This window comes from Calypte anna, chromosome 6, assembly GCF_003957555.1.
Source record: "Calypte anna isolate BGI_N300 chromosome 6, bCalAnn1_v1.p, whole genome shotgun sequence".
Lineage (NCBI taxonomy): Eukaryota > Metazoa > Chordata > Aves > Apodiformes > Trochilidae > Calypte > Calypte anna.
The window spans coordinates 22,734,740-22,760,522 of record NC_044252.1 but is presented as its reverse complement, the minus strand read 5'-3'; the positions used below and the strand labels follow the sequence as shown (position 1 = coordinate 22,760,522).

Below are 25,783 nucleotides of genomic sequence, written 5' to 3'. Positions count from 1 at the left end.
TTTCTCTCCTGTATCTGGTTTAGTTCCATAGTCGTCAGGTTGTCCTTCTCTTGGAAAGATGGTTTCATTTGTCAATTATCTGCCTCTTTGCCCTGGATTAAACCAGGATAGAACCTATTTTCTTTCTTGTAATTTTACTTTTAGCTAAGTCTTTTCTGAGTAGCTGCACATGCTGTCTCAAACCAGGACAGTCTTATTGGTGGGTAAGATCTCAAAAGAAAGAGACTGAATTAGTGTGTGAGCTTTTGGTAAGCTTTTTCCTTAACAAAGCTGGGAGGAGGAAATGGAGCTGGAGAAGAAAACTCTTAGCAGGGGGGGAAAAAAAACTTTTGTCAGAACAGCTCTTGGAATTACCGAATCGTCTTCAGCTGTTGATCTCAGTGTTTATTTTCAGTAACTTTTTTTTTATGAAGGAGGAGTCAGTGTTCCCCAGTTCAAGTATGCCAGCTTTCTTACTCAACAGCACGTCCCTTGGCGCGTGTTGTGTCCAGAGCCCTGGGACTCAGGCTGGGTAGCCAGCTGGCTCTCTGCACCTGGGCTGAGCCAGGATTGCTTGCAGCCAAGGCTGGAGGGAGACATGGACTCATGTTTCCAGCCTGTGGAGATGGTTCAGGTGCTGATTTTGCTGTCACATCTGTTTATGTAGCCCATAAACAAAGAGAGGGCCCATGCAGCATGGAAGAGAGTTCAAGTGTCTCTAAAAGGAAGAACAAGTGTATTCTTCTTACTTTCAAAGACCAAAAAAAAATCAGAATAAACTTTTGGTATCTTTGCATTTTCTGTAAAATATTAATGAAGCAGGGACGTGATGTACAGAGACAAGAGGGTGTTTTCCCAGTAAGCACAATCAGTAAGGAAAGCCAATAAAAATGTCCTCCCTCACCTTCAGTGTTTAGAAGATAAAGGGGACTTCTGTCTGTCTGTGTTATCCAAGCTGACCCAGTTGCATGCTTTCAGAATGACCATGCTACTGATGGGAGTTGTGCATCTCAAATACACTGTCAGTTGCTGCCAAGCTTCTGGGAAGGCCCATTAAGTCTCTATTTGCTTCCTGAAACACAGTGGAATCTAATGAAAGGCGTCATTGTTTTGAAACACCGTGATCTGCTGCCAAAAGATCTACTGTTGTATAATCCTTAATAGCAGGTTAGGGTGGCAGTTGTTCCTTGCTCTGAAATCGGTATGTGGAAGGATGGCGTTCCAGCTCTCTCTCTGGGGTTGACACGTCTCATCTTGTTCTCTCTCTGTGGGAACTGTAATTCACACAGGGTTGTTCAGCTGCCTGTGCAGATCCTTGCACAGGTGTGAACACTAAGTGTGTTACTTAGGGGTGACAAGCTGAAGGGGACTGAAGGAAGGGACAGTTTCCTTTGAGAAGGGGCAGGATTGCTCTGGCTGCTGAGTACCAGGGGATATGTTTTCTCTTCTCACCTGCAAGATGAGTTGTTGCTAAAGATGCTTCGGATTGTTCTGATATAAAAGGACAAAGTCAGAATGGAAAAGGTGATATTGACTTTCCTTTCTGATTTGTAGAATTCAGTGTATTCAGATCCATACTGACATTTCTGCCTTTCGTGCAGTTCATGTTAACCTGCAGCTTGGGTAACAAGCTGTTATGCTTCATCTTTGTAGCAACAATATTAATAGTTGCAAATATTAGTCAAACATTGAATCCCCATTGTGGTGGGCATTTGCATCAAAGGTTGCCTCTCAGTTTTCAGCTAAAGCATACACATTACAGCGCTTAAATATGTTTTTTTAGGGTGGACTGTATTACAGCAGAGGGATCAAATTCATCTCTAGTTTTTAAACTTTCAAGACCCTATGCAACTAGAGCAATTGCTTATGGGGACAACAGAGTGAGCAAAATATTTGAAGTGTCTTACGTGTTTCTTACTGGAATTTAACAGCTGGGAACAAAAAGCAGTGAGAATATCTTCTTAGCCAGGTCCATGCTTGCTATTGGCAGGCATTCAGTTGGATAACACTTTGGGAACCTCTGCAGCAGAGGTTGCTGCAGGCTGCTGAAGACCTTTTCCCATGGAAACAAGTTTCCCAGGGCTGTTATGGTGCCACAGGTCATGCTGGTGTTGGCTTGGAAGAACCTTTGTTTGTCATTTCACCTGGAGAGAACTTTCTGGAGTTTTCTTCCAGTCTTGCTTGTGCCTCATCCTTTTATTCAGTGATACATTAATTTATAAGGTGAGGAAAAGTCACCTCAGGCATGATGCTCAGTTTGATTGACTTAACTATGTATCTCAGATTGACTTTTCTGCACTAATTCTTCACTCTGTGAAAAAAGACTGATGTAAACATCCTCCCCTCTCCCCTCCTCCCCTTCATTTAGAACCCTCTGGTGATGGGAAAAACTATTTCAGAAATTTGTTGCTTCATAATTAACTGTCCTCTCTGGGATATTTTTTGTGTTGCTTTATTTAATTTCCAGTCATGGCCTCATATTCTGTCACTGATACTGAGAGCCCTCCACTCCACACTCATGCTGCTTCCCTGTGCATAAATGCTTCTAGATTATTTTCAAATCACCTGCAGAGCTACTCTGTAAATTGGCAATCTTCCACTACTGCCTTGCGCTCTCTCACAGCTTTATTTCTTCCTCAGTATAATCAGTATGGTTCTTGAATGGGGACAGCTGGCTGAAGACAGTTTTCCAGCAGAGCTTGTAGCAGTGACAGATTGGCACATGGAGTCCTGCTTGGTAGCCCTATTTGGTAGCCATATTTGACCTGCAGTCACATCACAGCATTTCTTTGAGAGCTCTTGTTTGCCGATTCTTCTGTCTGGCATAGCTCTTGCTTTTCTGGACAATGTTCTGGATTATGTTCTGGATTATTATTCCTTAAGTATGGTCCTCCTTTTTTTCTTGTGGTGGGACCATACAGGGCACACTAGACTTAGAGAAGTAGGGAACTAGCATTACCTCTAACATATTGTTTGTATAAGAAGCAGTATGTTGGAAGCAACTTAACTAAAATGGTATTTCTGCAGGAAATATTTAGAACCACAAGCTATATGGAAGCTAGAAAACATGCTTGTTGGCTTACTTGGTATTTTGTAGTTCTCATTTTAAGGCAGTAAACTCAGCTACAGATAAATGAGGAAAATTGGTGGTCTCATGACACTTGAGGACAGATTTGAGGTTTGCTCCTCACCGTGCTGCACTGTGGATTTCAGTTTTCCAAATTCCTTTCTAACCATCCATAAAATTGATGATAATTAAATAATACTTAAGATACTTTAAATAACTAGTGCTCCATGAAGTTACTAAATGAATGAAGAGCTCCTTGGGCAGAAATGGATGGTCACATCAAGAAACTCCATGTTTATAGGTCTGTCTTTTTTTAATGCCTCTAGTGCATTTAGTGCATTTTAGTGCAGTTTGGGTTCTGGAGCTCTAGGCAGTGTGCAGTCACTGTGCATATGGTTGTCAGCAGAAATAGGCTGATAAAAAAATCCATGTAAAATAAACAATGGTTTGTTAAATATATTTTACAACATATTTCATATATGGCCATCACTTTAGCATTTGGATTTATTACAGATAAAATTCAGCATGAAATAAAATAAAAATAAAAATCCTGTAATAAGCTACGTAAATAGCATTATCCCTATTTGTAGCTTTCCTGTACTGAAATAACCTGTGAATTACCATCATCCATCAGTCAGACCATAGTCAAATAAATGTATGACTGGGAATGCTTTACCAATTTCACTAAAAGCAGTTTTTGGAAAAAGCAGCTCCACTGGTGTCAGCACTGTGGTGGTGCCCAAGACAAACAGCTGCCCTCTTTTTGCAGGAGGGCTCAAAGCCAGCGTTGGAGATTGCAAGCTGGAGGTGGGAGGGTTAATACAATCCATGGAGCAAGAAGAGTTTTATCACTCTAATATAAGCCAATGGGTCTTTGTATACTGCAAGTGGGATCTACTGAAATCTTAATTTTTGTGTCTGGGGCCAACCTTAACAGGTGCTTAACAGCAGATCTCTACCTCTTTAATACCCTGTAATGGGCGTACAGAATTATACTACTTAAAGCCAACTTCAACGATTAATTATCATGAGCTGAGAGTGCACATGCATGAGCACATTTTGAAGTGTCTCTTGAAAGTAATTTAATATGCTGATAGGGGGAAGAGTGTATTTTGTCCTTTGTGCCATGATAAACCTGAAGCCTTACTGTCAGAGAGGCAGCCACCCAGAAGTGGAAGTTCTTCAAGTGAAGAATTTAGCTTCAGACATAAGGAGAGAAAAGAAAAAAGAAAACAGTCAGTTTTCTGGTTTAGGTAATTTACAAGCTTCATGCTTATGTTTGGAAATTGTGGGCGTTCCAGCATTGCCAGAGATCTCAAGTCATGGACATAATAATTTTCCAAAAGCATCAGTAATTGAAAACACCATTTGGAAACAATTTGCCATTGGCTATTAAGCAGAAGCATTGGCAGTAAAACAGAGTGGTTTGAATTGTCATCCCAGGGTTGTGGGGGAGAGGGAAGGAACTATGTGAACTAGCAGAGCTGGTGTGTAACGCTGCAATTCAGTGTAAAATCAGAGGGTCATTCGTCATCCTTGCAATCCCTGTGGCTTGGAGTGAGACCAAAGCCTACTGCTTTGGGGCTTCTGTGATGTGTAAGTACAGATAGTTCTCAGTCTTCAAGAATTTGTAGACATGATCTAGATACCTAGTGTAACTACCTTGACAAAGACTGGTTATTTTTTTGTCTCCTGATTCTCCATTAACTGGATTCTGTGCTGTCATTTGCAGTGCCTTTTCTAGCTTTGCCATCAGCTGACATAATCCAAAATACATTCAGTTAATTATTTTAAGATTCTGAGGGTGGAGGAATTATCAGACTGGCTGGTTGAATGTGTTTACTTCTGTATATTGTTTAACATTTTTGTTGGTAGGAAACTGAAGGGGATATGCTTTGTTATCATCAAGGGATTAACAAAGTATCATCAATTTTAAAAATGCAAAGTGGTAGGCATTTCTTGAAGAATTCTCCCCTATCTGCATTATTCTTCATCTCAGTTCAGTAATATCTCTGGTCTTTTCCAAGAATTTATTTTTAGAAAAACTCCTTTTTCTTGTCCTTAGCTCCACATTTTACATTGTTTGGTAGGAGCTCAAAGAGCAGCTTGTCCCTTTTTCCAGTGTGTTTTGGTGGTAATCCTGGATTCTGTGATCATGCTGACACCTGTCCATCTGAGACATGTAGTTCTGAGTTATCAGAAACATCAAACTGGACTGGGGAGTCCCCACCCAATTTCTCTTATTTGGTCTGCCCAAGTGGAGCGTGAGCTGAGATTTCAGTATTCATCTCACATGAATACTTCTCCTGGGTTTCAGAAATGGCACTTAACAGACATTTTCTCATTAGTTTGCATTTTTATTTCTAGAAATTTCATGTCACGTTGCCTCCTAGCAGCCCAAATACTCTGTTGCTTGTCTGCCACATCTCTCCAGAGAGCTTGTGACATTAAAAATTTGGGTTCATGGTTTGAGGGCCCTCCCCTCCTGGATACTTCTGGTGGGGCCTCTGGCTGCTTGGGTAGTCCCCAGATGAGTGAGCCCTTGGCTGATATGGGAGCCTGCACCAGAAGGATTGTTGCAGAGAGGCAGCCATCAAAGGACCAGCACAAAAGGGAAAGGGTAATAACTGTTGGTATTAATATACTGGACTGATTCATTGCCTTTGCAGAGAGCTTCATTGTGGGCATAGCAGGTGAGATCACAGTGCCTGAGCTGTGGTGTTGATAAAGAGACTGAAATGGTTGTTTTGAAGACGAGAGTGAAAATGGTTGCATGGCAAACAAGTAAATAGGCTGGGAATGTGTGTGCAATACAGAAGAGCCAGGGATCAATGCAGGGTTTACAAAGGCAGAGATATTTGAGCTTGCTAAGGGTATATCAGTGTAGGCATTATTCCTACCATGCAGTTTTAAGCAGAGCCCATATATCGAAGCATTCTTATATTTATGGAGCTGTCAGTGTTAAGCATGAAAATTAGCATACATTTTAGCTGACCTCTCAGTGTCTGACAGTTAATGCTAAGTAGTGAAATTTGAATTTGTGTTCAAGTATACTGTGCAGGGAAGATGCAGTGTCTCTCTGATTCATCCTGACAGCAGTTAGAACTCAGATGGGTTTTTAGCACAGGGACTGAGGAATTAGGAGTTCTGCATTTCATTCCCACTTGCTCTGTGTTATTACCTTCTCTGTGCCTTGCTATCCTTAGCTGACAAATGGGGACAGCACCTTCTGCTGCACCTAAATCTATCCTGTGAATGAGAGTTTGTGAAGTGCTTTGGGACTGCAGGTGTAAGAGCTGCTCTTCTGGGTGCTACTAGAAGCCTGCCCAGCCCCACATCACACAGAAGCAATGTATAGATGTATATGTGCATCCCCCACCTGCTGAGGGGGAAGACACAGTCCTGGCCACTTTGTGCACTCTATCCCAGGATGTCAGATGTTCCAGATGATCACAGGGTATGATGCTAACCTGAGTTGATTTCACCTCTTCTGGTTCTAGCTGACTCAAGTGTCTAGCCTAAGCTATGTGCAGGCTACTTCTGCCCTTGGTGAAAGGAGAGGGAAAGTGAGTCACACGCTTTTCTTAGCCACCATGGACAGTCTTGAATACAGAGGAAACTGCCTTTCCCCTCTCCTGCCCTGCTTATGAGGCCATGCCATGACCTGGACCAGGAATCTGATCTGAGCCTTGAACAAGCCAGCCCCAGTTCTTCTTTTGCTTTTTCCCTTTTTCAGTATTTTGAGAATATGAAGTCTCAGGGAGTTCACTCCTCCCATGCTGAGGCCTCTTAAAGCCCCTTGAGATGGAGCAGCGTTGCAGGGCAACACGTGGTGCCTTGCTTGCAGGGGCACCATGAGCCTTGTCTGTACACCCACGGCCTCCAACAAGACACAAAGCTTTTCAAATAGCTGGTCTTAGGTGTGATGTTTTTTCTCTCTGTTCGTGTTCCACTGTGCACGTATGTACATGTGTGGGTCGTACTGACAAGGTATTAATGATTCTTGAAGCAGAACGTGTGAGGAGAGGCGGATGAAGTGCATGGCTATTCAATGTGAGTACTTTACAACCTTGTGATTGGTGCTTTTATTTTCTGCTACATAAGCTCTCTGAGAATATCTTGGAAAAAGTGGTTTTGTCACTGCTGTTTTGTTCATCTCTACATTTTAGTGTGTGTGGCTCTGATTTGGCATTACGTCATCAAAGACTTAATGCAAAATCAGAAGAAAATACAGGTAGTGCATTTAACCTGAACACATCAAGGTATTATCAGGTACAGAAATTTCTAACTATTTGCTGACCAAAAAAGAGAAGAAAAATAATAATAAAACTTGAAGGGGACTGTTTCTGGACATGTTATTTTGTATGTATGAGTACCTGAAAAAATACGCTATGGATAATAATTGAAATAAACCAAAATCTGACAAAAGAAGCAAATGGACTTACTTCAAAATAAATGCTAAAAATCTCATGCTCTTTTGGACCAAGGCACCCATCCTGGATGGTAGCTCTATATCAAAGCTTTGAAGCTGGGATTTTAAGTACTGTTTCCAAATGAACCCTGTACCATACATGTTGTCAGATGCTTAATTAAGGTTGCACTACCATGGAGCATGTTTGCAATAAATTATGATGAGGTGTTCTGACATGCTTTATCTATGTAAAGATTTCTATTTTTATGTGAAGCTATTTACAGATTATTGATTTCAAAAATAGATTTGTAACTAAAGTGAGATGCATCATATTTCAGTTGCTCAGAGTTGAGAATATTGCCTGGCTGGCTGCCCACTCTCTTAGATGTTTATTCCAGTGGCTTACAAATGTATGGTGTGATTCAGACCTTCTTATTTTTCTCTTTCTATTTGGAAGGAATTTGTATGCAGGGATCATGTCCCATGTTTCTTACCCATGCTGGTAGGCTAATTTTTATACCTTTGAAGCATTAGAAAAATTTCATTGAAGTTCATGAGACTTTATGTAGGTAGGAGCATCCACCACAGTATCTTTTGTCAGTGGTTACTGTTTTAATTCAGAGTAGTAAGCTATTGTCACGGTGCCAGTGGAGTCTGCTAAGCTGTAAGAATGCCTTTGAGTTCATGTTATATAAAACTTCAGCGTAAGATTTTTTATTTTATGCTGTGTGAACATTAAAAGAAAGATTTTAGTAATTTTAATTAGAGTTTGCCTGAAGGCAGAAGTAATACCTTTTATTAATTAGAGCAACTGATATAGTTTGAAAACTTAGATAAGCTTGTGTGCCCAATAGCTTGTCTATTTTTTCCAGCCATACCAGTTGGTCTAATAAAAGATGTTGCCTCTGTCTGCAAACATTGTCCTGCCTATGAACTCTGTTTATCGCAGCTACAGTAAAATACTGTTGGATCATTAAAATAATTCAGGCCTTTCTTACTTAATTATGGAAATTCAGATTTTTTGTGTTTTCCTCATTTCAGCATTTTGAATCCATATACACACAAAAAGATGCTGTCTGGTTTCTCCTACTGTAGAGGAGGGTTTAATCACTTAAGAGCTCAAACCACCTCAGTGAATCCTCGTTTTTGAAAGGTTACTACAGGAAGCCTGCTAAAATTCTTCTGCCATCTGGATTTTAGGATATTTTTTAGGGTAGTACTGGTGGATTATCAAACATCTGGCATGGATGGCTGTTCAGAGCAGTCCTGTTCGAGTACTTGTGTCAGCATCTCTGATGTGGTGTAATTGTGAAGGGGAGGATTTAGATGAAGTGGGAAGAAGAGGCTGGCAGGATGGAAAGTCCCTGGTTTTGTCTGGAAGTGTAAATCTTTGATCTTACTAAGTATTTGTCTGGGTAGGTAGAATAGTGTAGCCCTTCTAAATGGCAGGAAGTTTGGATTTGGATTTCTTTGAGCTGGAAGACCTAGATCCTGAGCTAAGTCATAAGATCATCCATGTAACAGTTTTTACAGATCTATTTAACTTGTCTTTTATAGCCCTTAAATGTATATGTCTTTTGGATCTGGATCTGTAGTTCTAGGTTAGTAGCTTTAAAATAACTCCAGGTAAGACCAGGGTGGACCATTGTGAAATATGCACAGGCCAGATGCTTTTCCACCTTCTTGGGACACACGCCTTTTCTGTAGTTTGCAGTCTTGGGGTCATGCCAGAGCCCTGACTGTGCTGCATGTCTGTCTGCTGACCTGGAGCCTGTCCCTCTTGTGGGGGTACTGCTGGGGCCCCACTCCTCCATCAGGACTGCTGCAGCCCTTGCTGCTATTAAGGAGCATTCCTGCAGGCAGTGCCCAGCCTGTGAAGTGGAACAGGTTGATGCTTGCCGGCTGTTTAGTTCTGTGCCCAGTGCTGCCTTCCATCTGCCTTTGGGCATGGTTTAAATAGCTGGTAATTATTTATAAGCCCTTGGTGGCTGGAGCCTTGGCTATTTTAGAAGCTGCTTCTCCCTGCATGCCCTGTTGTGGAAGTTGTGGCTGGCTGGAATGGCTGGTTGCCCTCTCACTGTGGTGACCTCCTCTCCTGGGGCTCTTGCAGGGAATTCGGGGCAGAAAGCTCTGATCTCTGGCATGTGGTCCCTTGGGCTGCCTGCCAGGGCCTACATTTGGTGACCTTTAGGATGTGGCAGAAGATGCGTGTGTAAACCTTGGGTATAGTAACTGGGAGACAAGCAAAGAATGCTGGAGGAGGGAGGAACGTATTTTTTTATAGCCAAGCTGTTTGCTGTCTGTTTGATTTTTATGACCAGCAACTTGTAAGTAAATAGAATAACAAATGCTGTGACAATCACAACTGTTTCTCTTTAATCAAATCTAAAACTTAAAAATTACACAGATTTCCTCTAGGAGAGTGAGCATACATGTGACCACCAAAAACGCTGTGATTTCTAGTGCTGGTTTAGACACTCACTCTGCTCTTTACTCTGCTGAAATCATCAATTTTCCGTTCTGTAAGATGATGGCAGTCATATTTTAAAGGTGTCTAGAAATGGCTGCTGTATCATTACCCATGTAGCATGTGAGTTGTTTTCTTTCTTTTGAGGAAGAGCCAGCAAGCCATGCTTTGTGGTCTGGAAGTAGTGTGGGTTATGCAAGAATGTGGCTTCATCTTGTACCTTATTTGGTGTGACTGTGAGATGCATCTCCCACCCTGTTCTTCACACCAGTTCTAATGATAGCATTGTGGCAGGTTGAGCTGGGTTCAACCTGCTGACCAGTGGAAAACTACATGAATTTTTTTTGCTTCTGGTCAGGTAGTTTTGATGGATGAGGACTTGGACTGGTGAACAGAGCTGACTCACTGTGGGGTTGCTTTGTCACCCCATCTCGTGCCAGGGAAACAGCAGGACACGTGTCTGTCCAGAGAAGGGGGTGAACAGGTTTGCCTCAGTTTACTAAAAACACATTTGGGAAAGGTATCCCTGTTTCCTCAATGTAGGATCTTCATGACAAGAAGGACCGTCCTGTGGTTTGAATGACAACCAGTGCAGATATTTGTGGGGAGCTGCTGGTGAACATTACATTGCTAGTGTTCAAGGTTCGCGGTGTGTTCTTGTTCTTTCTGGATGTGTCTGACCTGCAGAGGACAAAAGATCATCTTTCAACTTTCCTTCCAATTGTTTCTGCTAATGTAGCATCAGTTTGAAATTTTGTCTTTGCTTAGAGATCAAATGGCCAGAGACAAGGCTCTTTATTTTAACTGTGTGGTAAAAGGGGCAAGATCAGTCCTGTTGGTATTTGCAGGGTTTGCCCTGCCTAATTTATTTAATATACAAAGGGTAGGTGTTCCATCAGCTATAGCTAGTGAATATTAATAACTCTAAGGTAAAAAAATACCCCTTTTCAGCAATGAAAATCAAATCTCTGTTTCTAAATACATGTTCACCACCAGCCATGTGGGAAAACCTCCTTAGCTCTCTGTTTTAACACCCTATCTCGTCACACATCTCTGAGGAAAGCATCTGGCTTGACCTGCAAACTCAAATCATTCCACCAGGTACTTTGCAAGACTTCCTGCATGTCATTGCATCTCTTTGTACCATGAAACAGACAAGTTTCTGATGAAACAAACATTGTGCTTAAGCAAGCTTTTATCTTCTGCTTCTTTCAGAAATAAAGCATCATTTGAAGATGACAACCTCATGGAGCGACAGACTCCAGAATGCAGCAGATCTCCCTGCAAACATGGATGGGCACACTCTGAAAAAGTACCGCCGGGAAGCCTACCACCGGTAAGTCACTCATGTACTGAGGCAGAGTGAAGGAAACTAAGCATTAACCCTTTGTTTTTTGCTTGTTGGTAGACTAGGAAAGTCGTTTTCACCTTCCTTGTAGAAGTGTTAGAAGTGAACTTAGAAGATCTCATTGTATAGGCCGGCAAGAATTTAGATGCAGTTGAGTTGAGATACATGTTCTGGAGCAAGCAAGGGGGTCCTGTCTTAACACAGAAATCAGAGTTAGATTTTGGGATAGATGCTTTCAACTCAAGAAATACTCAGTGGCAGAAATCTTATAAATTGTTGCAGTGCACTCTGGCAGAGCATAGCCTGAGATGCTGGAATGCACAAACATGCATAAAGCAGAAGTCAAATGGGAGCAGAAATTGAGAATTCTGTCTAGTATGGTTAATTGTGTGCACCACTGGAGTATGTGGAAGCACTATGGCACATCTCAGCCTCCTTTCCTGCAGTAGGTGTGCCTAAAATAATCTTTGCTGTAAAACAATTATGGTCTAAATAAACAAGATAAGAGTAAGGAATAAAAGAAATGTTATCACTCATTTTATAATTGGGCAATCAGAGTACAGACATTGGCTGGTTTTCACAAGGCAACATTGCAGTTTTGGTTGGACCAAGAGTTTAGCCCACAGCTCCCAAAGTTCCAGGTGCAAAGCATAGAAGATGGATGCAGTCTGTATCCTTATCAGATGTCAGGTCTGTTACAGAGTGAGAAACAACAGCATCTGGTAAGGTGTACCTTCAAAGTTTAATTTGTTTAATTTGAGAAGTCGTGCAGCATGATTCAGCAGGAGCTGACAAGAGGGTGTCTGATATAGAAACAAAACAAAATCGTTTCCCAACCTCATGCTTAAATGCCGTGTTGTATTTGTGATTCATATATGGTGGTATTTCTGAGGAAGTGTTTTTTAAGTGCTAGATATCTTTTGATTTTCCAAATGGAATCTAATTAGAGAAAAAATGCCTTAGCGTCATATGATAGACCAGGTTGTGCAAGTGGCATTGTCTAAGGCTAAGTAATGGATGCTGTGATGCATTTCTGAGGCTTTCCAATTTCCAGCAAATATGTTTGGACACACATCTTAAGTGATGGCATTATTTAAGTCTCTCTCATATGGAAATGTCTAATGAATGTAATTATATACAGCATGTAAAAAGGGAGAGATTTTATACCATTCCCTGGCAAGAAATCTTCACCTTGTTGAAGGTTTACCATTGTGTGACAGTTTTATCTATGAATTTAGTTGTGTTACTCCTTATTTAGGCTAACGGAAATTAAATCAGAGCAAGGCCTCTTTTATTTCCCCCTAAATATTTCCTCAACATTTGTTATAGTTAGGTGCTGACAGTCTGCTAAGTGTTGTACAAAATACAATGAAAGCAGTACTTGTCCTTAAGAGATGACACATTGAAGTCCTCATCATGTTTACCCTTACTCGTGTAAGAAATCTTTACTTTCAGAAAGAATTTCCTTATGGAACATTAGAGTGCTTTCATGTAAAGGAGGGTTTCTCACTAAAGAAAAAAGTAAAGGAGATCTGGTGTTCCAAAATTAGTCAGTGATGCAGTTTAAGTACCCCTTTTTAGAATCTAGAAATGTCTTATTCAAACCATATTGAACAAAAATGTTGCTAGCTTTTCAGATTTTCATGGAAAGCACAACACTGGAAATACTTTAAGGGTAGGCACGTTATTGTTTTGAAATTACTGTATTTTAAAAAGATGGAAGGAGGGAATGAGAGAAAGAGAGACTGAGAGAACCCAATGCCAAGACTGTAGTATAAATCTGTGGTATTAATGGCTTTGGTGTACCAGTTTCATCTGAGTTACTTTGATAACCCAGTATGGTAAGAATCTGAAACAATCTCATTCCAGAGGCAGTGTTGTCATATTTCTATTTCTGCTTTTTTTGGTGATCTTAGTGTTAACAGATGTGATGTTACTTAAGAGATAAGTGCAGACTTGTATGATAGAATAGGACTGAAGTGATTTCCCCTTGTTGTTTGCTGTTACATATTTTAGTATTTTAATAATTCTTTGGATGTAGAATATGTGTGCTTGCCACAGCCATCAATTCTAGGATGTAAACTTGTTTCAATGAGGTTCAAATATGCTCTGACTCTTGGATATTCTAAAAGCACTGCCAATTTCATAAAACATTTAAAAGACAAAGCATTCATTGTCAAGATTCTTTTCTTTCTCTTCCTTTTTTTCCTTTGTTATTCTTCTTCTTTAAGTCTTTATTTCTGTCTCTTATTTTTCTTACGCTAGTAGCTAAAGAAAAAAACCTTTAAAATATGAATCTGAAGTGACTTAGGAAGAAGGACAATTAAAATAACATCACATTTAAAACATTTTCCACCCCACCCCCCATAAATCTGGTCACGGTGATTTTATGGGCCCAATCTGGAAGGCTGGAGGAACTTGGCAGCTGGGCCACATTTACAGATGAGCATAACTGGGGCTAGTTTTTAATTCCTATGTTGGAAGTTTTGTTGTGCTCCAAGTCATTCATTGGGATTTTCTAAAGAATGCTTGTGAGAAGTGGGAAATTTTAACATCTAGTTTCACTATTTGCTTACTCCATGCTTGCTTAAATCATTGGAGATATCCAAACCAAATAATTTAACTTTCTGGTTCTCATGAACTATGCCAGATTTTATATTCTTGTATTGCAAATGTTGAAGCAGCATAAAACAAGAGGAAAAGTTTCCAGTACAAGCAAAACAATTTAACTTAAAAAATAAAAATAATGCTCTTGTGGACATGAAACTTTTAAAAATCTGTATAAAAAAATTGTTTTGGAACATAGCACGCTAATAGTAATATTTTACTGTAGTCATTCATAGTAGGAATGTGGGCTTTTTTGGTGTTTTATGATATCATACTTGATGGATGGCAGTTCAATATATAACATCGTTGGCAGAAGTCCCAGTTGAGACTGGTTTAACTGGTGTAATGCATAATGACTCAGAGTGTGATGAGTATATCATAATCATGTCTGAGTGCCATAGGCAAAAATATTCAGTATCAAATATTTATAGCCGAATTCCTCCCATAGCTGTTTTCCTCCCAAAAGTTTCGCTTGGTGTTTGGATCAAGGTGTTATAGCTGCTTAAGAAATTAGAGTATTGAGGTTATTGATGAAGTAAGCAAAGCTTGCAAACAGGAACATGTATGCTGTGCTGTAGTGTTCAAGTGCTTCAAAAGCAACATCAAAAATCAGAAAACCTGTAGGGGAGGACAAATGGTGGGATTTTATTGTCAGGGTAATTTCTGATGGCTTTAACTTTCGTTTAGCTTGTGTTAGTGTCGGCCCCAAGCCTTGTTACACAACGTTGTTGGCGCCTGTTGGAGGTGAGGTCTAAAGATGAATTAATATACAAGCTAGATGTTATTCATTCTCTAGCAGAGGTCACTGGTAAGAGAATACTGCATTACTCTGCTATTGGCAACATACATTTCAATTCAGAAATAAAATGGATGTGTAGCTGTTAGGTGGCTTTTCCTTACTGTGTTGGGTGGTGAGGACACCTCCCTCATGCACTGGTTGTTGACTTTTCCGGGTAGAGGATAATCACTGGGTCATTTGTTCTGGAGGAGTACTGTCATTTAACATGATTGTAATTAGGCAAGAACTAGGTTGACTCTGAGCCACCAAATTGCCCTAGTGTCTATTTTTTAACTTGGAGTGTGCACTTCTATGCAGCCTCTGGATTATCTCACATAGCTCTTTAGGGTTTAAATAGCAACCACATCTAGTTAAAGCAGATAATGGAAAAAGTTGGTGTTCCATCCACTCTTGTTACTGACAGTTATCAAGATCCAGGAAACAGGTATTTGTATTTACTTTTATTCTGTAGTTTGGGCTTAACAGGGCAGTAAGGCTGAGATGGCCTTTTTGTTAAACATAGAGACTTTGGGATGTTTTGATGATTTTTCATAAGAGTAACTTGAGACCTTTCAGGCTGAACATGGGGTTTCTGTTGTTTTAGTTTTGTTTTCTTGCTCTGTTGTTTACTGACTAGTGCAGGGGACGTGGCATCATGATGCCTCATCCTAATTCTCCTGCTGGCTGCTTACAGCGTATTAAGTTGCTTCATAGCTTTGTGCTTCAATTTGCTTTCAAAGCATCTTGCAGTGGTAACCTGAGTTAAGCCGATTAAGCTGTTAATATATGCAGAAATCTTGGGGGAAAAATGGTATATACTTTAATAATGGTGAAGCAAAAGAATTATGAGTTGGTTGTTTTTATTTCTAGGGTTAAATATGTATTTAAGATTGTTTGAATTTGTAAACTTTGGGCTTTTCACAACTAATCTTGTTTCTTCACTTTACTGCTACTGAACCATCAGTGATTGCAAACAGGTGGAAATGATACATGAACTGGGCTCTGAGGCTTGAAACTAATAGGGTAGCAAGATGTAAAGTCTCTTTAAAATGATCAGTTCATTGAGGTGGCAATTGAGAAAAAAAAATCAGTCAGAAAATGCTATTTTCATCAGTCATGTCTGGATAGGAGATGTGTATTTTCATGTAACTTTAAATGTGGTAGCTCTGTAGGCAAAGGTGGCTATGGTCTGTCCTCAGATGTCTTTGGGCAGCCCCCCTGGACTTGTGCAGTGGCATGTGTGTAGTGGAGGACATGTGGCTCTCTGGTTTGCTTTGATGAGAGAGGGTTTGCACTGGAGAGAGGAGGGAGAGGGAATGTTAAGGCGGTAGAATGGGTGAGCATATGAGAAAGGAGAACACTTGCCAAATTAATAACAAAGAAATTAGATTGAAAATGTCCCATCATCCCTAGCTTTAATAGTTTCACAGAGCAGACGGGTGTTATTTTGGGATGGAATCCATATGTGAACTTCTTGGCACTTTGCTGTTGCCTGGGAAGAAAACCCAAACAATGGAAACAAATGGCCAAGGCTATCTCCTTCCATTTGATTCCTCCTGGATTTCAGAGAAGTGCTCATAGTTGTGCTCCTAGATACAGCCTCATCAGACATCTAAGTTCTAGTCATAACCCAGTTTCCCAGTTTTATGTCACTGTAATTGTGAAAAGATGGATAGTTTTTGTGAAATTGCAGGGCACTATGTTAGAAATGATACTAAAAATGGCAAGGAAATTTTGATGCCCTTCATCTGTCTCCCCTATCTGATACTGTTTCATCTGCCTAAAGTCATCTCAAGCCTAAACACTGTATCTAAATATGACTGCAAATATACTAACCTGTCAGAATATTCCTCTTCAGTTGAAGATGGATTAAAATGGAACTCCAGAAATCTAAAATTGTAAAAAAAAAAAAAATAAAAAAAAAGATCAGAATAATAGGAGAAATAATAATATATGGAATGGTCATTTCCTCCTGAAGAGGCAAGACTCAGCAAAATTATTACATTGGTTTTAGTAGTTCAGAGCAGTTTTTTTCTTATCCTATCTGTCAGAGAATTCATCACTCAAAGACAAAGCATTTTGATACATCTTAGTATCTTCTTAAGGTTACTGACATAATTTGTGCCACATAAATAAGGTCAGTGAGGGATTTGTCTGAGTTCATAGCAGTTGAAGGAAGGCACCTGTAAACAGAACTATAATGTCCTGTAGTGTGACTTCTCCAACCATATGACGTCTGGGGACGGGGCAGTAATACTGAGAAGGTTTTATAGTTTTTATAACAGTTGTGTGGGGTGTTTTTTTTTAATTTTTCATTGTTAGCCTTTTTAGAGACTGTGGGGAACTTGGATATGGGAGGCTTTTAAAAGCTAACAATTTAGTTTTCTCATTTCTTTTTAATTCTTCTTGCTTACTGAAAAAAAAAGTTTTCTATAAAGTAAAGATTAACCAAAGAAGTGCCTAAATTTTGAATAAGCAGGAATCTGAGCCTTCTGGCTTGTTTGTCCCTATTTTGTGGCTTGCTCAAGCCCAACTGTCCACCACAGACTTTAAACATACATGTATATCATGCTTAGTCAGCTCCCACTGTATTTTCTGTTTCACTCAGCACTGTTGCAAGTTTCTTTGTATTTATTTAATTTCCAGTGAAACACACTCTCCTGACAAAGAATGCTTCTTGCTGTAAGGTATTTCTAGACACATTCGTAAAAACATTATGAAGGTGCTCTGTCACAGAAACATTGCCTCACATTGTTCATTTTTATTTTCTTGCACTGACAAGTTGTATGCCAAGGTTTTCCTTAGTTGTATAATTTTGTGCATTTTGTTGATTTTGTCAGTTTTGCACAGATAGCATAAAAATATTTCTCAAGATGAACATCTACTCAGGAAGAGTTGGGATTTAGGTTTCTGTTTTGGAACTGATTGACAAGAACAGTTAACAAAACCAATATTGGTTCACTTGTAACAATGTAAAGGACCGTGAATTGCAGTGTTGAGGATATCAGGGCTCTGTGACTCCCTTTATGCATACTCAGCAGTTCTTTCTTCCTTGCAATACAACCTATTTTCCTCTTATCCAACACAATTTGTAGAGCTCAAAAAGAAGATAAATATGGTCATAACCAAGAGCCTTCTGCTGTGGCCAAGCTGCAGGGTTTACTCTTTGAGGAAGAAATTTTAGGAAGGTAATGTGTTTCATGGTTTCTCTTAAACAGCTCCTCAAGTCCCTTTTTCCAAAGATGTGGATTTGTGCCAGACTAAGCCACCCCAGGTCCAGGCTGCTGCCTCCCTTCTCCCAGCTGTGCTTCGTGCTGGCTTAGTGACTGCATGGAGCTGGATATGGCCCCAGGCACCAACAGCTTGGACTGCTCCAGCCACACTGCACAAGCATTGCAAAACTGTGAGAAGTTCACAGGAATATTCCTTAAAGCAGAAATGTAAAGCTTGGTTTTTCATGAGGAAGGAAAGATGAAGGCAAGAGAAAGGCAATGCCCTATTTAAGGAGATGCTCAGGTTACAGAGAGGTATGGAGCTGGGGAGTAGTGTTTAGGCAATACCCATCTCTGCCTCTCAGCACAAGGAATGGAGAGAGTGTTCTCATGCTTTGCCCGCAGTTTAATTTGTCTTAATGCTCAGTGCTTTTCAATTTTCAGATCAGGTAAATTTTTAACTCCAGTGCTACTAGTTAAAAGGTTTATTTTTTAATGGGAGAACAAAACAAAACAAACTAGCAAACCGAACAAAAAACCCAAACAAAAAACAAACATAAAACCCCCCAACAAAATAACCCACAACGAAATCAGAAGGGAAGGTCTGATTTCTTCTGAACCTGGCAAGTGGAAAAAAATATTCTAGATTAAAACTTCCTTGCATAAAAATATTGGGTGGTTTTAGTTTTCCTCTGACTTTATCTCAGCTCTTTGTAATGTGGAAGCTCCTGGATATTTGTTTATCTAGATGAGCTGTAAAAAACTTGTTATCTCATTCTTTCCTTTAGAAACCAGAGGATCCTCTCTCTCAGGTGGTTTGTGGGTTCTTAGGGTCTTAGTGTTAATTTTGCTTTATGGTCTTAAAAATCATCACTTGTAATTTTCTATATCAGGTCTGTGGAGATGTGACATTTTTGTAGCCAACCACCACAGAGAAACTGTTGTGGTGATTTAATCTCAACTTTTATCTTTAGTATCTAGGATACTGCAGATATTTGCTACTTGGGATAAATCCCCTGAATTAAGCTGGTCAGCTTCTGGGAGGAAGTATTTTAAGGTATCTACTTACCTCTTGTATCTAGGTTGGCCCCATGCATGGGAGACATGTTCATTCATCAGGATGTAAAGTTGAGGTCCTGAATGCCTACAAAATAACCTGATATCTGGCTGGGCCTTCACAAGAGAAAAAGAAGAAATTGGTTCAAATTTTTTTGGCCACTGTTTAGTCTGCCATTTAATCTGCCAAGGCATATTGAAGTTTAAATTGCTTAAAGTGTTCTCATTTCCTGTCCTGAACATGTTGTGTAATAGCCATCTTTAGCTTTTTAAAATATTTGCTCTGTTTCACTCCAGCACTGGTGGGTGAAGTATTTACCACATCAAATCAGTAAGATGCCTTGAAATCTGCCAGGTCCTCTGCACTCTAGGGCCATGGTTAGACCCTGTCACGTTTGGTTTCTAGGTCATAGGCAATATTTACGTGTTGATGGAGAGAGATCTTCACCAGCTGTTACCAGGAGGGGGCTGGTGTAGTAATTTTTATGTTTTAATAATAGAATTTATTTTGGGAAAAAATATACTAATAGATGTTGTTTGTTTCATTGCCATTAGTAAACTTTCTTCTGTATCAACTTGTTCTGGGCGGGTTGTTTTTTTTTTTCAATCACGGGGTTCAGTTTGTAAATACTCTAAAAACAAGTGATGAAAATATGTCTGAGGCTTAGAGATCTTTCCACTGTGTTTGGTCAGTTTGGTGTCGTCATCATCTAAACATTGGCAGGCTGGACTGGAAGAGTTCTCTTGGGTCACAGCTCTCTTGTTTTTTGCCTTTCATAGGCACTGTCGTATTACCCTTCTTATAAGCGCATTCAGCTCCATTTTAGTGCTTGTTTTTTGTCCTCATTTGGGAAACTGTTCCCAAGTGTTGCAATTCTGAAAAGCTCATCTGAGCTTCTTTAAATTTCTCTTCCTATTCCTGTCCTGTTCAGAAGGATGAATAAGCTATGCTTCACAGGCTAAGCATAAAGGCAAGAACAAAACGGGACAAAAAATGTCGCTAGTGTCTCCCAGAGGTATGTTATGCCTTTTTAAAGCTTTCTACTTTCAGAAACAAACTGCAGAAACAAACACAGAAATCCTGTGCTTGAATTAGCTAATAAATATTGCTTCCTGGCATCAGCAGTGACAGAATGTTATAATCTTCATTATACAAAGTATGAGGCTGTGTTTAGTACCAAATAGCATTTTATGTTGGCCTCATGAAAATCAGAGCTATCTGTGTTAAAAGACAAACGTAGATTCAAACTGCAGGTTTGGGTAAATTGCTCAGCCTACTCAAAAGCCAGATATTTCAGGAGTGAATTTAAGTGATTTACGAGCCCATCTCATATTCCCAGAAGGCATTTCTTTACCATTTTCCAGTTTTTTTCCCCATCACTTTGTCTTGTTTAGGTTATGCATAAAACTATCAGAAAAGGGCGTCATCTATAACCTCCAAGGCCTCTTAGTGACAAGCCCCATTGTCAAAGGCAGGCACTTTGCCAGGAAACTGTGACTCCCCGAGAGAGTGTGCAAGGTTAGGGGGGAAAGTATACTATTGCCAGAGAAACTGTATTCCAAGAGGATTTGTGTGGAACAACAATGATATCCAGTGACTGGTTAAATTAGCCACAGATGTGTTTTCTAGAGCACTGTCCAAGAAGATATACAGTGCTTTAAGGCTTGGTTCAGACATAATGATCTTCTGAAGTCAAATCAGATCCAAGCAAAATTGCACCGGTACTAGGGAAGCTTTAAAGGAATTGTGTAACATGATTCAGACAAGTAGATGAATCAGACTGCTGCAAACTAAGCAAGGAGCACATTGCTGAGAGATGAGGTAAGACGACTTCGCACACAATTGTGATAGCTTGATCTTAGCAGTTTGCTGTTAAAACTGGAGCCGCAGCAGATTGTCAGGGGCAGCTCAAGGGGTGCTATGTCGGCCACCTGCCCAGAACATGCATGCAGAGGAGAATCTCCCAGTGGCTTCTTTCAGCTTTTCAGAACGTACGAGTGCCTGTTTTTTTGCACTTGCTGTCTCCCTTGCTGTACTGCTGTCCTATGGACGGCACTGCTGCTGCTCTCAGTTTTTAAGAGGATAATTACTCTGTAGAGGGCAATGCACTTATTAAATATTTTGAGGCTTTTCCTGTACTGAAATCAGTTGCAGGTGAAGGCTGAGGGACTTTTCTCATATGGGAGAATTTTGTCTCGGCACCAAAGCTCAAGCAGTATGTGGGATTTCTGCTTGAGATCGGTGCTGAGAAACTCAGCTTCCATCCTGCAGCCAAGTTCTGACTCTCGTTCTTAAAGTTGAGGCAGATAGTGGGGAGAAGCTTTGTTGAATTACAGATCTGCTATATGGTTTAAGTTCTGGGAAACATAAGCAGCTTAGTTACTGTAGTAGTTGGAACAGGAAGCTAGAAAAGCTTTTGTTGCATTCTCTGACCTATTTCTTTACAATGTTATTTACTTCAAATAAATTGAATATGATGTATTAAAATGTTATTATCAAAAAAGGCCTGGAAGTAGTCAGCTTAGATTCTCATTGCAATAAGCATTAATAGTAGAAGTGGAATTTTTAAAATAGCAGTTTTGTCTAGAATTTGCAGGGGAGTTATAAATAAAAAGAAAAAAATTTCCAGGCAGAACAGCATATTCTGGTGGATGAAATTTTACCTCAGTTTTTAGAGATTTTTAGAGATGTTTTTTAGAGATTTAATAATTTTTTTCAACACTATTAGCATAAATGTGGAAATGGATCTGTTTAGATTTGCTTTGAATTTCTAGATATAGTTCCAAAGAGGGTTCAGATGCTGTGAGTTTATTCACAGAAATGTTATTTTCTTTCCCTTCCCTTGTTACTTCTTTGTAATAATTTGTTTTAATCAAGCTTCCCATCTTCTGCTTCCAGTTTCCTCTTGAGCTCTGAATTCTGCTTCAGGAGATTTTACACTTCTATTCTTAGGAATTTTTGCAGGTCACATGCAAAGCCGTGTGTGTGTGCATGCATGCGTGGATGTCTTTAGACAGCATACCAATAATTAGGATAACCTTGCAAAGTCCATGGCTTTGCTTTCAGGAGAACTCATGGCAAAAAATGAAACATGCCTCTGTTTTGGGGTATGTTTACTGATTTTGTCCTAAGAGAGCTAGGCAGCCTGACAGTTTTTTTCTAAAACATGATTATTTTGAAAATGGTTATACAGACATCTTTATTTCTTCTCTCTTTACAGGGTCTTTGTAAACAGAAGTTTAGCCATGGAAAAGATAAAGTGTTTTGGTTTTGATATGGATTATACGCTTGCTGGTGAGTATCTGTTTTGGTTTTTTTTTTGTCATAGTCTTAGCTTGGAATATTTCCTCTCATTGAGCAAGACCAGTTACTGGTGGAGCCACTCCAGTTAGCGGGTGCTGCTTCTGTAATTTGCTGTTAGCAAATACATTGTTCATTATTCATTGCACTTTTGATTTAGGCGTTTCCCTTAAATTTGTTACCTGCAAATCTGGTCAAATCACATTGCTGTAGTGTAGTTTCAAGTGATTGTGGATGCCAAGGAAACCAAAGCTTAATACGTCAAATTGTTTCTTATATTCCACTATATTTTGATAGTATCCCTGCTGTAAGCTTGGCTTTGAATAAAGAGGTGATTTCTTCTATGCGTATATGGTGGGCTACGTCTTTTTCTGGCAGGTTCTCCTGTGTCCCTGGAGGGTAATCTTCTTTCCCGCTCCTCAGTTGGCGATGTCAGTGACTGATTTTGAGGAGAGGCAAGGCAGGGGGAGTGTCTAGTGTCATCTGAACAAGTTAATTTAGAAAGTTTTGCTCATTCTTTATGGCAGATAAGCTTTGGGAGGTTTCATAAGACCTTTTAATTTCATAAAATTTTTTGCATGACTTCATCTTGTAAATACTTGGCAAGTTTTCTAAGACTTTTGATTAAGGGAGGTTAAAGTTACCATTTTCTGCATAATTAGACTTGCATTATGGTATGCATTTTGAGGAAGGGAAGGATAAAAAGCCAGCTTTCACTTTGCTAGGTTGTAGCATTGCACAGGCTGTAGCTGAGGATGTCACATACTATCCTACCTTCTTTGTCATTACCACTTCTAAGGTTGTGGGTAAAAAGCTCCTATCACCTTGATACTTCAATTTAGAATTGTGAATATAAACTGAGAAAATGTGGGGTAGAATGTCAGGGTCACCTAATAATAGGTTACAGTATGTCAGCTATGGTCATCTAATTACTGTGTGTACTGAGAAGAAATGAGAGATGTGTAATGTGGATAGGGGCAGTGTGGGAGTCACAGGAGCTGGGGTCAGTGGTTAAGCAAGGGGCAGGAAGGTTTCCCTTTGCTTATGGTTCATTACAGTGCAGTAATGAGTAGTTTTGGAGGCTGTGGCTGTTAATTGCAGTTTATATTTGGATCACTTTTGTTCTTTCACGAAGCTATCCATGAGGCAGTAGTTATATATAAGGTCTGGTTGGTTGTTCAACACCTTATTTATACATCTGTTTAAAGTTCCTGCCACCTTTTAAGTCATGAAGTGTATCGTTGTTAATCTGTGATGGAGCTGACTGCAGGCATGTACTTTCGGTGTTCGTGTTTCTCAGCTGTGACAGCCTTGTGGCAGTGCCTTTAAGGAGCATAAACAGTTGTTCAAGAACAGATGAAAAAAAAAAAAAAAAAAAAAAAAAAAAAAAAAAAGAAAAAAAGAAAAAAGTTGTAGGTTCCACTTCCATAGTGGAAAAACAACTTCTGTGCCTTTTGCAAACTGTGATGTGTTTTCCAAGGACTTGGGCAATCCCAGCAGGGCTGGCGTGGAGCTTGAAGCATGTTGCTAACTTTCATCGTGACAGAAGGAGAGCTTCAATGCTATCCTCACTTCTCTGACTGCTCATTTTACTCAAGTGTTGCTTGTTCCTGTAAACACAGAGCAAATGTGTTGTTATCCACAAAATGATGCCTGGTTTCATGAGAGGAAAAAATGCAAATGTTTCAAGCATCCTAAAGCAGTGCCAAGGGACAAGGAAACCCGGGGCTTCCAAGGCTGGAATATCACAGTGTTACAGTAAAGCAGGGAAAGTCAGTGTTCATCATACATTCAGGGAAGTTGTGTGATGGGTATGGTGTAGGAAAAGAAATGGGATGTGGTTCAAGCAGGAAATGGACTATTCTGGACTAAGCTGCTGTCCTGTGAATTCTGTGGTACAACAGAGATAATAGTTGCAGATCATTTACAGTGAGTTATGAGAATGTAATTAGATTGGAAGAACTTTTGCAGATGAAAAGCATTATGTCTGGTAAGTACTACTTCCCCTTTTTTCACTCATCTGGGAAATTAACCTAGAAAATTACCTGTTTGTCTTCTTGTGTCTCAGTCATACTTTCTTCTCCATGTGGGGTTTTATTATCTGACCAATTTTTGGTATATGCAGTTGTCATGCACAAGAAAAATTAATTATTTAATGTAGGGAGTTTAAAGCATGTGGTGTTAGAATATGATAATAGTTATAGATATATAATAGTAATTAGAAATTATAATGAAGAAGTGGGGCAAATAAAGTGTTACATTAGTAGTTTGTAGTACATTTGTTAGACCCTGTTGTGTCCTGTTGTGTTTTTTCTGTCTGGGCATGTTTTCACTTACACATTCTTTCACACGGACATGCTACTGTCCAGAATAAAAAAAAACAATCAAACATGTAAAAGCTAGTTTATCTTTAATTTAACATCTGGAAATGGTATCTGCATACCAGATGGTGTATGCTGAGCATGAGCTTTCTGGACATCATTCAAGACATGTAAATTGACCAAAAAAGAGGAAAGCAGCTTCAATGTCATCAGCTTCATGTCTAGTTTTCTGCAATTGTACTTTCAGATATTGCTGTCGCTTTTCTGTAAAATTGTTTAAAAATATCCCAAGTACAATCTTCATATTCAATGACTGAAGGCAGTCAGAGCCATTGACCCTGCCAAAAACTGTATATCACATCCTTTCCTCACTCTCTGTCATGAACATTCACATCAGTAATAAACTGACATTCATCCCATAGCTGACAGTCTACACTTTGACATCTCAGAAGAAGAATGATTATTTTAGAATACCTTGAATTATCTGTCTTGTGAAGAGGAGGCTGTGGTGTCAATGAAAGAAAACACATTGTCACTCTTCTCTCTTTCTTCTTCCCAAATCAGTGGCAACTGGTAACACTAAAAGTCTTGCTTAGAAGGTGGTTCAGTACCAGAAAAGTCAGAATAACTTGACTTATTTTGAACTTTAGAAGCGGAGATAATTTTCTCTTGTACTTTATCAATTTGAGGACACAAACCTACTTACAATAGCACTCTTTTCTGTACAGAATAGTCTGATTTTTGTAGACCTTGTTAAGTGACCTTTCCATTTTGAAGTATATTGTAGCGGGTACTACACACGTTGCAGTGATCGTGTGTTCTACTACAATCATGACTGAAAATGTCAGATTGCCAACTGACAGCAATTTTAGTATCATCATGTTACATTGAACATAAAATATGAACTCATGCGTTGTTTTATAGGGTAGTATTTCTTAGCCTTATTAAGTTAAAGAACCACTTTACTCAGAATTGAGAAACATCAAGGCTGTCTAATGTAGTATTGTCATAGTGAGTCAAAATTAGGTTAAGTTTTGAATTCTTGTTAATAACTTATATGTTCTCTCTTTGTGTTTGTCTCTTTCCTTGCATAGGGTTGAGAAATACTGTTAAGGGGTGGGTTGTGCAGGCAAAGTCTTTTTGTCTTGAAGAAAAGGTGCAGAAGGCTTTAGTGTTCTCTTCTGAAAAATTATGGACAATAAATTGCTGAATTTGTAGCCACTGCAATTACAGCTA

At 39.5% G+C, this 25,783-nt stretch overlaps 1 protein-coding gene across 6 annotated transcripts in view; it reads left to right on the top strand.

The window, feature by feature from the left end:
• NT5C2 (5'-nucleotidase, cytosolic II) overlaps positions 1 to 25,783 on the top strand; it is a 62,784-nt gene that overhangs the window by 10,095 nt on the left and 26,906 nt on the right. For 5 of the 6 annotated variants that reach the window (XM_030452900.1, XM_030452897.1, XM_030452894.1 and 2 more), the window contains exons 2-3: positions 11,140 to 11,260; positions 22,147 to 22,220. In XM_030452900.1, coding sequence (XP_030308760.1) covers positions 11,160 to 11,260; positions 22,147 to 22,220 — 175 coding nt within the window. In that variant the 5' untranslated portion in view covers positions 11,140 to 11,159. Of the gene's footprint in view, positions 1 to 10,920; positions 11,026 to 11,139; positions 11,261 to 22,146; positions 22,221 to 25,783 lie in introns of all 6 variants that reach the window. The other variant, XM_030452896.1, reaches the window with a different exon arrangement.